The 14,974-nt window shown below is 41.1% G+C and overlaps 2 protein-coding genes across 2 annotated transcripts; both read right to left on the minus strand.

Moving 5' to 3' along the window:
* Positions 1–443: 443 nt before the first annotated feature.
* On the minus strand, positions 444–1,400 carry TAS2R40 (taste 2 receptor member 40; the record flags this gene model as incomplete). The annotated part of the gene is made up of 1 exon (XM_084896300.1): positions 444–1,400. One exon carries the CDS (start codon positions 1,398–1,400, stop codon positions 444–446), a length of 957 nt encoding a protein of 318 aa, XP_084752426.1.
* Positions 1,401–14,014: 12,614 nt separating this feature from the next.
* On the minus strand, positions 14,015–14,974 carry TAS2R39 (taste 2 receptor member 39; the record flags this gene model as incomplete). The annotated part of the gene is made up of 1 exon (XM_084896545.1): positions 14,015–14,974. One exon carries the CDS (start codon positions 14,972–14,974, stop codon positions 14,015–14,017), a length of 960 nt encoding a protein of 319 aa, XP_084752671.1.

The raw sequence follows: 14,974 nt of genomic DNA on the forward strand, positions 1-14,974 counted from the left end.
TTCTGATTTCCTCTTTGGAGGCATACTATGCTTGTCACCCACACTCCTCTTTCTTAACTGTGGGTTAGTAAAGTGCCTCAAGCAGGATGACCAGACCAATATGGCCTTGTGAATTAAAGGGTACTCAGTGATAATAGGCACAAACAAAGATCATCCCAGGCAGTCACTCTCTTCTTAAGGCTCAAGGGAGGAGGAAGCTGAGAGGAACTCAGCGCAGGATCCGAATGAGCTCAGATCAAGGAGCTTTCACAAGTCTGTCTTAGAATTGTGTAGCCACTTCTGAGACTTCAGAGTTAAAAATTGAGCTTCACACATATGAGAGCATTCATTTACCTAGGAGGAGTGTCAGAGAAGGATTAGGGAAGAAAAAGTGTGAGGAAGAGAGGTGTAGGTGAGGAAAGGGCAGGAGCAGGTCCTGTAGGTGCCAGTCACAGAGTCTGTCCTTACAGGTGAAGGCGAAGTCGGTGCTGAAGCTGCTTCCAAGCTCTTCTCAGCCCAGGATTGCCCAAGATCAGCAGCAGCGAGTGGCCAGCAGGGTAGGCGGCCATGATGATTTTGCATAAAACATCCCAGAAACTGTAGGCATCAAAGATATTGGACATGGAAAGAAATAGAGCAATTGCGTTGAAAATGTAGAGAATGAGAAAGTAGCTGATAGCTCTGATGGCCCCCAAGTGGGCCTCCATGCTGGGGTCCCTGGAGCCAGTGGCATTGCTTTCCATTTGCAGGGTGTGCCTCTTGAGAGAGGTGATCAGCAGGGTGGCCGCCAGGATGAACATGATGAGAGGAATGAAGATCCCCAGGTTATAGAGAAGAACCAGGTTGACCACGTTGGTCTCAGCAAAGTACATCTTCTCCGTGGTGTTGCTGGACGCGATAGGAATGGAACTGTTCACATACACATTGAAGACGTCTTTAGATAAGGGGAAGCTGAAGCACAAGGAGATGAGCAGCGACAGTCTCAGAAGCCAGGGCATCAGCACTGTGATTTTCCTCTTCATCTTGACGAACAAAGGGTGCGTAAAGTTTGCAATTTTTAGACAGTAGAGGATGGTGAGCCATGCAGCGAGCCAGAGGTTGGAGTAGTTCAGAAACAGGACGATGACTTTGAAAGGTGTGTACACCTTGTTTTGGTTGTAAGTGGCCCAGAATAGTAGGCTGAGCACATTCTCCAGCATCATCCAAACCTGCAGCAAGAGCCTGGAGAAGCTCAGCATCAGCACAATGTAGTCCCCCATGGGGAGTCTTTTGTGTCTGGCCCACTCAGCCCCGCGGATGGCCGTGATGAAGCCGTTCCCAACGATGCCTGCGAGGCACTCGATTCCGGAGACCACCAAGATGAAGACCACTTTGAACCTGGATATATCATTATCCGTGTAATCCATGTTCACCGTCATCATTCCCTTTGGCCCTGACTTTCAGGTTTCCTTGACCAGAACTGGTACCTGCTCCACGATCTTCTGACCCTCACTCAATGTGATTGTAATTTTTTTTTTCTCAGTTAATAGTTCTTTCTAATTTTTCTTCATTTGCTTGTCACATGACTGCAGGTTAGAGGTGTGACATGCAAATGATCAGAGGCTCTGGTTACTGGCTGTGTCCATTTTTCATAACGATCCATTTGTCTTGGGCTTTCAGGCCTCACTGGAAAGACTGAGACAGGCTTCTGGCCCCAGCACCTTCGAACCTTATTTACTTTAAGCTCATGTTCACCTGACAGGGCCAAGAGTCCCAGGTGAGGAGCCTTAGTGCTCCCTTGGCCTTTTTACTTGTCTCATAAGACATGTTTATTACCTGCCCAAACTGGATGGCATTTGGGCTCATTAGAGCCAAGAAAGATTCCTGTCACATTTTCATTGTTGGTGTATATGTCACCAATTATAATTTACTAGTATCCACATCACATCACATCACATCACATCACATCACATCACATCACATCACATCACATCACATCACTATTTGAACTCAGAATCAGGTGGAGGCAGCCTGGGCAGGCTTCAGAGTGTTCTGAACATGGTATTGAAGTTGGGAAATGTGATAAAATACTATAACTTGAAATTTGATTCCCTACATTACCCTGGCTATGAAACAGGGTAAACTCGATGCTTAAAAAATATATAGGTACCCAAGACTCATTCCTGAGGTAGTAAATCAGAATCTGAGTCAGAGCCCAGGCATGCTGCATTTTTATGTAGCCAGGATTGAGAGCAAGTCTCAGCTAGGGTTCAATGAGTCCTGGCCACACCTATTCTGCAGTGAAGTTTTACCTTCTACTTTCAAATGTTGGATAGCATTAGTCCACTAGTGCTTATTATATTTTTTATTTGGGCAGCATTTAATTTAGGAGATTACATATATGCAGGGGGAAAAAAATATGTCTTCTCTTGGAAATGAGAAGATTTGGCCACATGGGGTCTACTGGGTGAAGCGGTTGCAGTGGGATGGTGACTGCCCATCTAAACCCAGACATGTATGCAAGCACTTTCCAGTTTGTCACAGTGTCCGCACATTCCTGTGTCTTCTTGTCCCTGTGCCTTGTGCCAGTGTGAGTGCCCTATTATAGTTTTTGTTTTTATAACATAAATAGAAAGATGATAAAAATAGATTTTCCCACCCACATTCATTTTCTTTCAAACAAGGAAGTCAGATTTATTTTTATTTATTTTAAATTTATTGTCTAAAGTTTTACATATGCGAATTTATTTTTATTATAAAGTTGTCTTGTATTATTTAATAATACTAATATAAAAATAGCACCAGACAAAGCAAAATCAAGAAAGCATTGTATAGAGAAAGGAAAGTTCATGTGGACCCGAAGACTTGACATTTGATGTCAGTTCTCATCTTTGGTAACTTCTCTTATTTCTGCCGCTATAAAATTATTTATTTATTTATTGTTAATCTTCACCCAAGGGTATTTCCCCATTGACTTTTTAAAATTCTTTATTGTTTAAAGTATTACATAAGTCTCCTTTTTTGCCCATTGACCTCTCCCCAGCCGCCCCACCCGTCAGCACATGCCCTCATTCCCCTACTGTCTGTGTCCATTGGTTATGCTCATATGCATGCATACAAGTCCTTTGGATCGTCTCTTGAGAGTGGAAGGGAGGGTGAGAGACAGTGAGAGTAACATCGATATGAGAGACACACCGATTTGTTGACTCTTAAACACATCCCTACCAGGGCTGGGGATTGAGCCTGCAACCATGGTATGTGCCTTTGACCAGAATCGAACCTGAGACCCTTCGGGTTCGTGGGCTGACACTCAATGAGCAAAGCTGGCTAGGGTTAAACAGTTTCATATTTAAGTGAGAAAAATATCTGCCTGAGATGTCCAATTCATCGCAAGTCATAAAAGAGTGTCTATTGAATGTAGGGGAAATTGTGTCCTGAAGAGATATACGGTAAACACGTGCAAATAGAAGTGTGACCAGAAATACTGTCACTCGGTGTCCTGGAAATATGGCTAGGAAATGAAAGATACATTGTGTGAAAAGTTTTCAACACTGCGACATTTGCTACTGCAGCTGATGAGGGTACGATTTAGTAATATTTAGATGTAAGCCCTATAGTCACTGTGACTTTGAGAATCTTTATATGGCTGAAAATATTTTAGGCAGTGTGCCCACCACAGGCACACACCAGGAAGCAATTGCGACATTAACGTTTGTAATAGAGGAAAGGTTTGGACCATCTAGTAGGGGTGTCGAACTCAATCAGAGAAGGGGCCAAAATCTAAAATCCAGCCTAAATTGCGGGCCGAATGGTTTACTGAACAGTCATAAACTGACAATGTCATAAACTGACAGTGGAGTGCAGTGATGACAGCGTGGTGCGGGCCACATTGCAAGGCCTGGCCGGCCGGATTTGGCCCGCGGGCCTTGTGTTTGACACATGTGTAATAGAGAATGATGCGAGAAAGAGAGAGAGAGAGAGAGAGAGAAAGAGAGAGAGAGAGAGAGAGAGAGAGAGAGAGAGAGAGAGAGCGATCGCTAATATTGGACTTGCGATAAAACAAGTTCCACGAGTTATGTAAGGACACAGACCTCACATCCACTCATCTGCGCCACTCAGCAGGAATTGCTTTCCTGCTAGAGTCAGACATTAAAAATGGAACGCGTCTTGGACACAGAGTCACCACCTGTAAGCTGGCTCTCCTCCTGGGGCTTGGGCCACAAAACAATACAGCATTCACTCACTGCACATAGTTCTGGGGACTGAACCAGATACAGTACAGCATTCACTCACTGCGCACAGGTAGGGGCTTAGTCACAGCTGAAAGCTAAGGAGAGCTGCCGAACTGTTGAAGGGAACTCATTTACATCACCCGAGGAAAAACTCTCTGCTTATGCAAAAGCGGCAAAGATTGGTACCAGGCAGTTGGCCTTTTGAGTGGACACTGGATAGTTCCCTGAAAAGGTGCCCACCAGTAGTTATAAAACGTTATAGAGAAAGTTATCTATTTGGTCCGCCTTTCTGCTTAGAATTGGTTTCTAGAAATCGAACATGTTGGAAATTGCATGGTAATGAAAACCGACTTCCCAAACAGCTTATTGATTTCCACGTCTGTGAAGACAACCTCCCACTGCTCAGGGCTGCATTATCAATTCTACCTACAGCGAGACATGTGGTCCACGGTGTGATTCAGGACAGAACACAGTACAAGGACATTGGGATGTCAGAGAGTCGTGCAAGGACTTTCGAAAATCTTTAAAAATCATGTTGAAAATGCCTATACTTTTGAACAGCTACTTTCCATGATTAAACCAAGGAAAACTAAATATCATTCCTAGTCAAAGGCTCCCTGTCAAGGCCGAATTTTAAGTTCAAGCAAACTTGCCACAAGATTAAAAAAAAATTTTTTTCTTTATGTTACTTTATTTCCCCCCCATCATCACTTATACCCTCTATGCTTTTTCCCACGTCTACTCCCCTCTCTCCCTGCAGTCACCACACTGTTGTCCATGAGTTCTCTCTGTTTTTATTTTTCCTCCCTCCCTCCCTCCATCTCCTCCAACACCCCCATCCCCCAAAAGAGCTGTCTGCCTGCTTTCTATGAGTCTGTCTCTATTCTGCTTATTAGTTCCGTTTGTTCATTATATTCCTCATATCAGTGAGATCCCATAGTACTTGTCTTTCTCCAACTGGCTTATTTTGCTGAGCATAATGTTCTCAGGTCCATCTATGTTATAGCAAACGGTAAATTTTTCTTACTTTTTATAGCTGAGTACCATTTCATTGTTGACACAATATTTAACAATGATATTTGTTTTTAACAATGTTGGTACCAAAGAAAAAGGTGCAGATTTCTGGTACCAAGAAAAAAATTTTAAAAATTTTAAAAGAAAATGTTAAAAGTGCAATATTTTAATTTTTATCTCTCCCCCCCCCCAATTTTGAAGTCAAGATACAATCTACAATTACCAATATCATACACACTATGCATTATATAGTGCAATGGCAAACAAGTTCAGAAAAATAAAGTTTGATTATTTTCCTGCCACATTAATCCACAGATATTTGTGTCCCTGGCTTCTGTAGACCCTGGAGTTTTTATTTTTCAATGACCGCTTTAATCTCTTTAATGTGTGTCATGTCTTGTGTGGACAATGTGATGGCTCCAAAGTTTAGCTGACTGTTTTACCACCAGATGGCGCCTGAGTCCTTCTTGAACAAATCAAGCAATTACTCAATGTCCACTAGTGGGCGGGCATGCCTGTTCTTTCTAAGTATGAGCCTGGGGAAAACCTTTGAAAGCCTCTATTTTAGGCAGTTGGCTAGGAGTTTCACCTGCCCACTTTTAGGAAGAGATATGAATCTTCATACTCATGGTCAAAGTCATTCCAGACAGTTTTCATGAGAATTTTTTCTTCTTTTGGTAGAGTATCATTAACAGATAGGTTAATATTTATTTTTGAAAGATAAATTGCAAATAAAAACTATATTACTTAAATAGACTAATTTGAATTGACTACAGAGCCTTTTCTAAAGAATCTGAAACATCAGAATAATAGGATCCTAGTACTGCAGGTGACCTGAGAGCTCACCATCAGCAAATAAGGCCTTGGAATCTGCAGAGAGCTAGCTGCCTAAGGCCACACACCTGTGAGGTCGTTATGGGAACATCAATAATTCATCTTGGATAGTCCCTTTAACTTGCTTGGGATTGCTATTCAAGTTCTCTGCCGGTTCTCTTTATTTCCATCACCACGTCTCCTCTGCTTCCAACACACCCGCCTCATTCAGACCCTTGTGATTGCATTGAATCCACTTGGATAATCCAGGCTCATCTTCCCATTGAAAAGCCTAAACTGCATCACATGTGCAAAGTCCCTTTTACCTTCGAAGGTGATGTGTTCACAGGTTCCCCACATTAGGATGAGGACATCTCCTCAGACATCCTTCCGCCCACCACAATCAGTATCTGGGCACGTGCCATGCCGAGGGCACGGAGCAGCCAGATGCACCAGCACTGGTAAAGTCATAGCCTGTGCTTTCTACTTCCTTCTCCCCCTGCATCCTCCCAGTACCTGGAAGCAGCTGAGCAAGAGGGAAAGGAGGCTGAGAAAAACAGAGCTCACCCACCCAACCTTCCCCATTGCTGGAAGTGGTGTGGAGCTGAGGGGCTCAGTTCCAGCTGGAGAGAGGACAGACCTTGAAATTGGATGGTAGGTAATGGTTTTGATCACAACAGGGCTGAACTTTTCCTTTTTACTAGTAACTGAAAAGTATGCTGTGTTAACTCCTAACACGTTTGAAAAGCCACGCTCTTCCTGGTGGGTTGCTTATGGAACCCCTCAGTAGGGAGGGGTTCCATAAGGGGTGTCTTCATCCTCAGTAGGGAGGGGTTCCATAAGGGGTGAAAGGAACTCCTCCGTAGGGAGACTGAAGGCAATGTTGGGGAGAAAGCCATCCACGTGGTCCCTCATAGGATCAAACTCATTGAATGAACCTGGTACAAGTAAATCCTATTCACTGCACGAACTGGAAATCCCCTTTCCCTAGATGGGTTAGGTGGCTGAGTGTTGAGCCCACTGTACCAGGAGGCCACGAGCTGGGGGGCCTTGGATGCCCATGGCTCTCCTATGAACACTGGATGATTCTTCTTTCATTTAAAAATTTTTTGGGAAAAAGTACAGAAAGGAGAGAAGAGAGTGGGGGAAAGGTGGAAAGGCCTGGACTGATAACTATGGATATGCCCATCGGGACCAACTGGTGGACAACATTTCAAATCTGTGCTGGCAGGAAGAGTGGGGCGCGGGGCCACCACAGAAGGGAGGCTCAGCGGTGTCTCAGAAAATCTGAATCACACTTCCAGTGCTTCCCATCATGTGAATGTCTGGCCTGCCTGAACCCTCAAACTGTAACCAGGAAACTTCCATGGGCTTCCTGAGGACACCAAATAGATATCTAAACCCAAGTTTCTCCCCGATGGCTGGGCGAGCCTGCTTCCTTCACTCCTGGGACCAGGAACACTGAGAGCAGGCCCCACGCAAGCCTGAAAACGGTGAGTGGCATTCATCAGGCCAAAACCAAAATTACTACCTACAGTTTTATTACATGTGATGTGTAATTATAATGTCCATGTAACAATAATGACAAACATGTTCTATTAACAGTTCTTATCCAAAGACAGACCTAATGGTTTGGGGCGAGAAAAACTTTTGGAGGGAGAATTTGGAGCACCAAAAATGGATGTGTGTTTTGTGCAGGTAGTGAGACGTTGGTATGTGTGTTTGAACAGAGAGGGTGAGTCAAGATAAGGTGCAGCAGATACTGAGCATAACGCAAAGAAACAAGATGGATGTTTTGTGCCTTCCTCTTCAATATAGGGCCCGGGAAAAATAGAGCAGAAGAGGGTCCAGTTTTCAACAGAGCCCCAGGTTGTGAGAAAGGAACCCAATTCCAGCGTGACATGGGAAGGGGCAGGGAGCAGGGAGGGCCATTAAACAGAGTTCACCTTTCCCTAGGTTCTAAATAGGAATGAACTTGCCAAGCCAAGTGGAAGTGGGATATTGTTGATGTAGTCCCGATTTCCAGAGCTTTGTCCTTTCCCTCCCTTTCCTCCACTGGAGCTTCCAGCCTGTGCCCAGGGACTGGTTTGAATGAGCCACTGACTTATTTGGAGCCATCCGGGATCTGGAGTGTAGATGCAAATGTTAGTTTTCTCTGGTAAGTGTCAGTGGCAATTGGATTGGTTTCTGATTTGCATTCCCAAGGCCTCAGGGCTCTCAGGAAACCACATCTCACAGGCAATCTGGTGGGGATTATTTTTAATCTTGGCTATAAATGCTAGTCCATCATACTTCTTAAAACTGGAAGAGCTTCCATTTACAAGGCAGAGGAAGGCAAAATTCTGGAACCAAAAAGGAGATAAGGAGAAGGGACTCTGGGGATCAAGTGTGAGATGTGGGGCAGACACAGGTTTGGCAGCTGCTGGCGTCTTTGGCGCACTTGAGAAACTCCAATGGAAGAATTTGTTCTGAAAGAGCATGCAGTGGGGGAGACCTATCTTGGGCATTTTAAGCATTCTGCATTTTTCTTTCCAAGTCCGTCTCTTTATAAATTGTCCTTATTTCCGATGTAAGTGGTGACTTCTCAACTATTCTCATTACTTCTGAGCCTCTTGTCTCTCACTGGTCTGGGCCTTGCCTGCAGAGTTCCAAGTTCTCCAAGTTCTCCAAGTACTCCAAGTTCTAGGCCAGGTTTAGAATTGATTTGTGTGCAGATAGATGCACACTCCGTAAGGATATTTTGAAATCTCAGATGAACTCCCACATAAAGTGGAATGAATTTTTAAATTTGCACACTTAGTTAGTGAAAAATCAACTTATATTTAAAAAGTAATTTGTGAATTTTTGTCCCCAAGTTTTAATTTAAAAAATTTAAAAAGTGATTGCTTTAATACAAGCATAGGGTCCCCTCAATTCCCCTGATAGGTGAAAACACAATTCTGGGTAAACTCACTCATTTCATGTTACACTCACCCCACTCAAGATATTCTCTCCTGCTTTGAGCCTGGCTGCTAGTTAAAGGTGGAAGGAAGGTGGTTTGGGCTGGTCTCCAGGCCAGGTGTCCACTCACCAGCCACATCTTTCCCATCTGCAGAATCACTGTGTGCAACGCCATTCTCTCTCGCTTTGACACCTACCTTCACGTGGCTCCCTGTCTCCTCCCTGGACTGCCCTGCTCTGGCTCACTTCCCTGGTACTGGCTGCTCCATCTTTGTGCTACGGAATCTCATTCATTACTTGGTGGTTGGAGTAATGTCCGTACTGTGGCACAGGTGCACGTCTTCCTTGGGAGTCGACCACCATGTCTTCTTAGCTACTTGGCAGACAAGTTAGAGTGGGCGAGGGTGGCCTAAAATCGCCTTTCATATGTATTGTACTTCCTTCAGGTTACACTGGTTAATTAAAGAAGTTTCAGGTGTACAATTCTATAATATATCATCTGTATATTGTAGTATGTGTTCACTACCCAAGTCAAGTCTCCTTTCGTCACCATTTATCCCCCCTTTACCCTCTTCTACCTGCCCCTACTCCCCTTTCCCTCTGGTAATCACCATGCTGTTGTCTGTGTCTATGTAGTTTTGTTGTTGTGTTTTTTATTTTATTTTACTTTATTTTCTTAATCCCTCCACCTGTTTCACTGATCCTCATCCCTCCCACAGCTATTTGTCTGTTCTCTATATCTATGAGTTTGTTTCTGTTTGGCTTGTTTATTTTTTCATTAGATTCCACATAGGAGTGAAATCATATAGTATTTGTCTTTTTCCAACTAACTTATATCACTTAGCATAATGCTCTCCAGGTCCATCCATGCTGTTGTAAAGAATAAGATTTCCTTCTTTTTTTATGGTATTGCATTATGTAAATGTGCCACAGCTTTTTTATTCTCTCATCTACTGATGGACACTTGGGCTGCTTCCAAATCTTGGCAATTGTAAATAGCGCTGTGATGAACATAGGGGTGTATATATTCTATAAAGTCAGTGTTTAAGGTTTATTTGGATATATCCCCAGTTCAAAAATTTCCTTAGTTATTTCCTGTAGAAAACCGGTTTGGGGCAATTTTTATGACCCCAATTAACTCTGATTGAAACAGACTTAGAGGTCCTTGGATAATAATAAAAAATTATGTATAGCCGAAACCGGTTTGGCTCAGTGGATATAATGGCATTGGATAATATCTAGGGACAACATTAATTAATAGAATGAAAGTTAACATCTTTTTCTTTTTCCTGAATTTCTATTTCCTCTATAAACAATAGTGTTTCCTCCTATTAGGTTGAGATAGATGTATTTTATTACACCAAGAAATTATTCATCCATGTTTATTTTATAAATAATTTTTAAATAAGTAGTAATAGATGTTAAATTTTCCTCATTTTAAAAAAAGCATTTCTGAAAATTATTATCATTTTTCTCCTTTGTATTGTCAATATGGTAAATTACATTGACATATATTTTAATACTAAGCTGTTTTCTAGAGACAGCTATCTTATCTAGGTTTTCAAACACCTACATAGATTTGAACAAAATAAGTTTTTATGAGTACTGCTATATGGTAGTTTATGGTAATTTTTTAATTATTATTTTTTATTTTGTGTATTTTGGTGCCTTTTTAATTTCTCAATAATATAAGCAAAGAATACTAATTTTATTTATTTATTAGACTCATTTTAATTCTCCCTTTTCTGATCTTTAATTTATGACATAAATATATATAATGAATTGTGTTTTTCTTATTTTATTAGATTTATATCATAATTATTCTTCTAATTTCTTGGTTTAGGCTTATACTTTTTAAAAGTATTTTTCTTTAAATCTTAACTTACACAGCATCTTCTTGGCTAGATTGATCTAATACAACAACCACATGCCTGTTTATTTTCTGTGTTTTCCCACTAGAGTAAAAGATCTGTGATGACAGCAGTCCAGTTTATTTTGCTCCATCCTGGATACCTAGCCCATAGACTAGTGCCTGTCACATAGTTGGTATTCAGCCAATAATGGTGAAATTAATACATAAATAATCCTCTAATTATATACATCACATAATGAAAATAAATGATTGATTAATTGAATGGAGGAGGGGAAGGGAGAAAAACAGACCTATAAATGGTTCCCAGAATTCTAGCTTCATCAATAGAAAATATTGCAGTGCTACTTAATATTAGTAAGTTGGAGAAAACTGAAGAAGTGTGTTTGGGGAGAAAAACTAAGAATCCAACTTTGTGAATGTGATAGTTTTTGTTGTTGTTATATATATTTTTATTGATTTCAGAGAGGAAAGGTGAGGGAGAGAAAGATAGAAACATAAATGATGAGGGAGAATCATTCTGCACACATTTCTCTGGGAATTGAGCCTGAAACCCTGGGCATGTTCCCTGACTGGGAATTGAACTGTGACCTCCTGGTTCATAGGTTGATGCTCAACCACTGAGCAACGCCAGCTGTGCTGAATATGATAGTTTTGAGATACTTCTCCCCTAAGGGTTTCTATATAACTATATTGTTTGTATATTCTAAAATTATTAAAAAATTAATTTCAAAATTCTGCAATCAGCTTCTAGTGCTCACATACAAGGACCATCAGATATTTGAGAAAAGACTCAATCATGAAAGAAAGAAAATGAAAACACATACAAAAATGGAACTTGTAGGAAGGAGAAATAATAGAGGGAGGAGAAAAATTGTCATAGTATTTCTATGAAATTGAGGAATGTAGGAGGAAATTGATGGTTTAATAGATTTGCTAATGGGAAGGTGAGGGAATGTCCTAATTTTTATCCAAGAATGTAAGGGCAACTTCATCGGTGAAAAATGAAGCAGGGAGAAGAGGGAATGGAGGTTTCAAGACTGAGGAAAAGCTGGAGATAGTAATTTTGGGTATCTAAGTGAATGATTTCTCAGAGAAATATGGGCTAAAAATGTTCAATGATGTTACTCATTTAAGGATGAAGAGCATGAATCTAGGAACACAAGTTCATGGGGTTATAAAATATTCTCAAGTAACACTAGGCTGTTTAGAGGGAAATGTGGAGTATTAAAAATGTTGAGTTCATCTTGCCGAAACCGGTGTGGCTCAGTGGATAGAGTGTTGGCCTGAGAACTGAAAGGTCCCGGGTTCGATTCTGGTCAAGGGCATGTACCTTGGTTGAGGGCACATCCCCAGTGGGGGGTGTGCAGGAGGCAGCTGATCGATCACTCTCTCTCATTGATGTTTCTGACTCTCTATCCCTCTCTCTTCCTCTCTGTAAAAAATCAATAAAATATATTTAAAAAAACGTTGAGTTCATCTAGATATGGGCATGAGGGAGAGAGGGCCAGGAAATTGGAGTATTTTATAACTCATTTGTATATAATTTTGTTAGGGAAATTTCTAACATACCCTGAAATAGTGAGACTAGTACAAAGCACCCCTGCACCTGAGATTTTGTTTGACATGATTTCAGTCATAATCAACATATGACTATTCTTAACCTCTCTCCTCTTCATTCCTTTGCCCTGTGCCAAATTATCTTAGAGTAAATCTCAGACATAATCTCACTCCACCTGAAATTACCCAAAGTATTTTCAAGGGTCTGGGCACAATACTTAACTCGTAATACAACCTGGGTATGAAGGGAAGCAAAGAGAAAAGCAGAATATAAATGTCTATGGATCAAAAGCCCATGACCTTTCCATAGCAGCCCTGGAGGAAAGGGATAAAATGGAAGAAAGGAGATAGAATTTTAACCCATGAGTTTTGAGATTTGCATTTTTTATTAAAACACACATAATGGGAGGATCAGTAAACTAATTATGCTACACAGCCTGTACCTCAAACTTTGCTACTTACCTAGTTCTCTGTCTTGTAAAAACATTAATATAAACCACATCGTAAGGTATAAACATGTCAAATGGCTATATTGTACACCCAAAACTAATATAACCAATAAAAGATTGCATACCAACTACACTTTAAAATATAAAAATTAATGCATACATGTTCTAGATAGTTCAAACAATGCAGAAAGGTAGAAAATGTGGTGTAAATGTTTCATTTATCTCCAAATACCCATTTTTGGTACATCCTTCCAGAAACTTTATAGACACACATATATACACAAGAAACATATGTATATTCCATAAAAGAACATAAATGGAATTATAAAATATCTCCTTACTTTTTGTACTCAACAATATTTTGAAAATATTTTCATTTCAGTATACATGCATCTGTCTCTGAAAATGTTTACACAGTATTTCATTTTGGAAATACGAGTCTCCTCATTAATGAATAAATGGTACAATGAAGATTTTCTTGTATATATTCTCACATATGTGCATATATTGTATTTGACCATACTTTATCTAAAGGAAAAATTCTTAGTAATTTTTAGGTTAAAGGGTATTTTATATACTGTTAATTTTAATAGATAATTTGATATCATTCAGGTTGTACCTTTGGAGAATGGAAATAAAATGCACTTCCAACCATTGCAAAGAAAGCTTCCTGGGTCACCTGAATGTGTAAAAGGCATGTGGATGGGGAAGGAGAGGGGTCGCCAGGAGCTTAGGTTGCAGAGCCCTCCTCTACTTTGGTGGCTATGTCAACACTGACAGCACCATAAGATCTTAAAAAAACTGTCTAAGTTCCAACGCAAGAAATTTTGACTTAATTGATCTAGAGCCAGGCCTGGCCATTGGAATTTCCAAAGAACTCCCCCCCCCCCCCCCAGAGTTTCTAATTTGTAGCCAGTGTGTATAATCACTGCTTTATACAGAGTAAGGAAGGCAGATATAGCAGGCTCAGGTAAAGGATATGTTAAACATCACCAAGATTGTGCCATGAAGCAAAAGAGAGAAATGAAGATCAGGGACCTCTACAAAAAGCCATAGCAGGTGAAGGATCAATCAGGTTTGGGGAAGAAAAGAAAAGGGAAGAGAGAGGTCTGGGTGAGGGAAAGGCAGAGATGGTTGGACCAGATGCTGTGGTACTCTTGTGGTGTTGGTCACAGAATTTACTTTTTTAGGTAAAGATGAACTCGAGACTGAAGCTGCTTCCAGGCTCTTTTCAACCCAGAGTTTTCTTGAATCAGTAGAATGGAGTGGCCAACAGGATAGGCAGCCATGATAATTTTGCACAAAATATCCCAGCAACTGTTGGCATCGAAGATGTTGGACATATAGAGTAATAGAGCAACTGCATTGAAAATGTAGAGAATGACAAAGTAGCTGATAGCTCTGATGGCCCCCAAGTGGGCCTCCATGCTGGGGTTCCTGGAGCCAGTGGCATTGCTTTTCATGTGCAGGGTGTGCCTCTTGAGAGAGGTGATCAGCAGGGTGGCCGCCAGGATGAACATGATGAGAGGAATGAAGATCCCCAGGTTAAAGAGAAGAACCAGGCTGAACACGTTGGTCTCAGTGAAGTATATTTTCTTAGTAGAATTGGAGGAGGGGATAGGAAAAGAATTGTTACAATAAACACTGTATATGCCATAGGAGAAGAGCATACTGTAGCCGAAGGCAAAAAACACTGATAGCCACAGAAGCCAGGGCATCAATCCAGTAATTCTCCACTTCAGCTTGAGGAAAAGGCGGTAGGAGAAATCAGCAATCTTCACAAAGTAGAAGCAACTGAGCCAGGCAGAAAACCAGAGGCTACAATAATGAAAGAACATGAAACCCACTTTAAAGGTATCGTATACACCATCTTTATAATACAATCGGGGGGATGTTGAGTAGAAAGTAATTTCTAGTATCATCAAGCTTTGGAGAGCTATTCTGGATATGCTCAGGAAACACAGGATCCTGCCACTTGTGGAGATTGCCTTATTCTGAATCCACTCAGCTGCATTTATAGCCACAATGAACCCATTTGAAACGATGCCAATGATGCATTCCGTGCCCATAATTGTGAAGATTAAGACGATTTTAAATGGTGATAAATTATCCTCTGGTGGACTGCAGGTGTTGGTCAT

Source organism: Pipistrellus hanaki (genome assembly GCF_964339955.1).
Source record: "Pipistrellus hanaki genome assembly, chromosome: 10".
Classification (NCBI taxonomy): domain Eukaryota; kingdom Metazoa; phylum Chordata; class Mammalia; order Chiroptera; family Vespertilionidae; genus Pipistrellus; species Pipistrellus hanaki.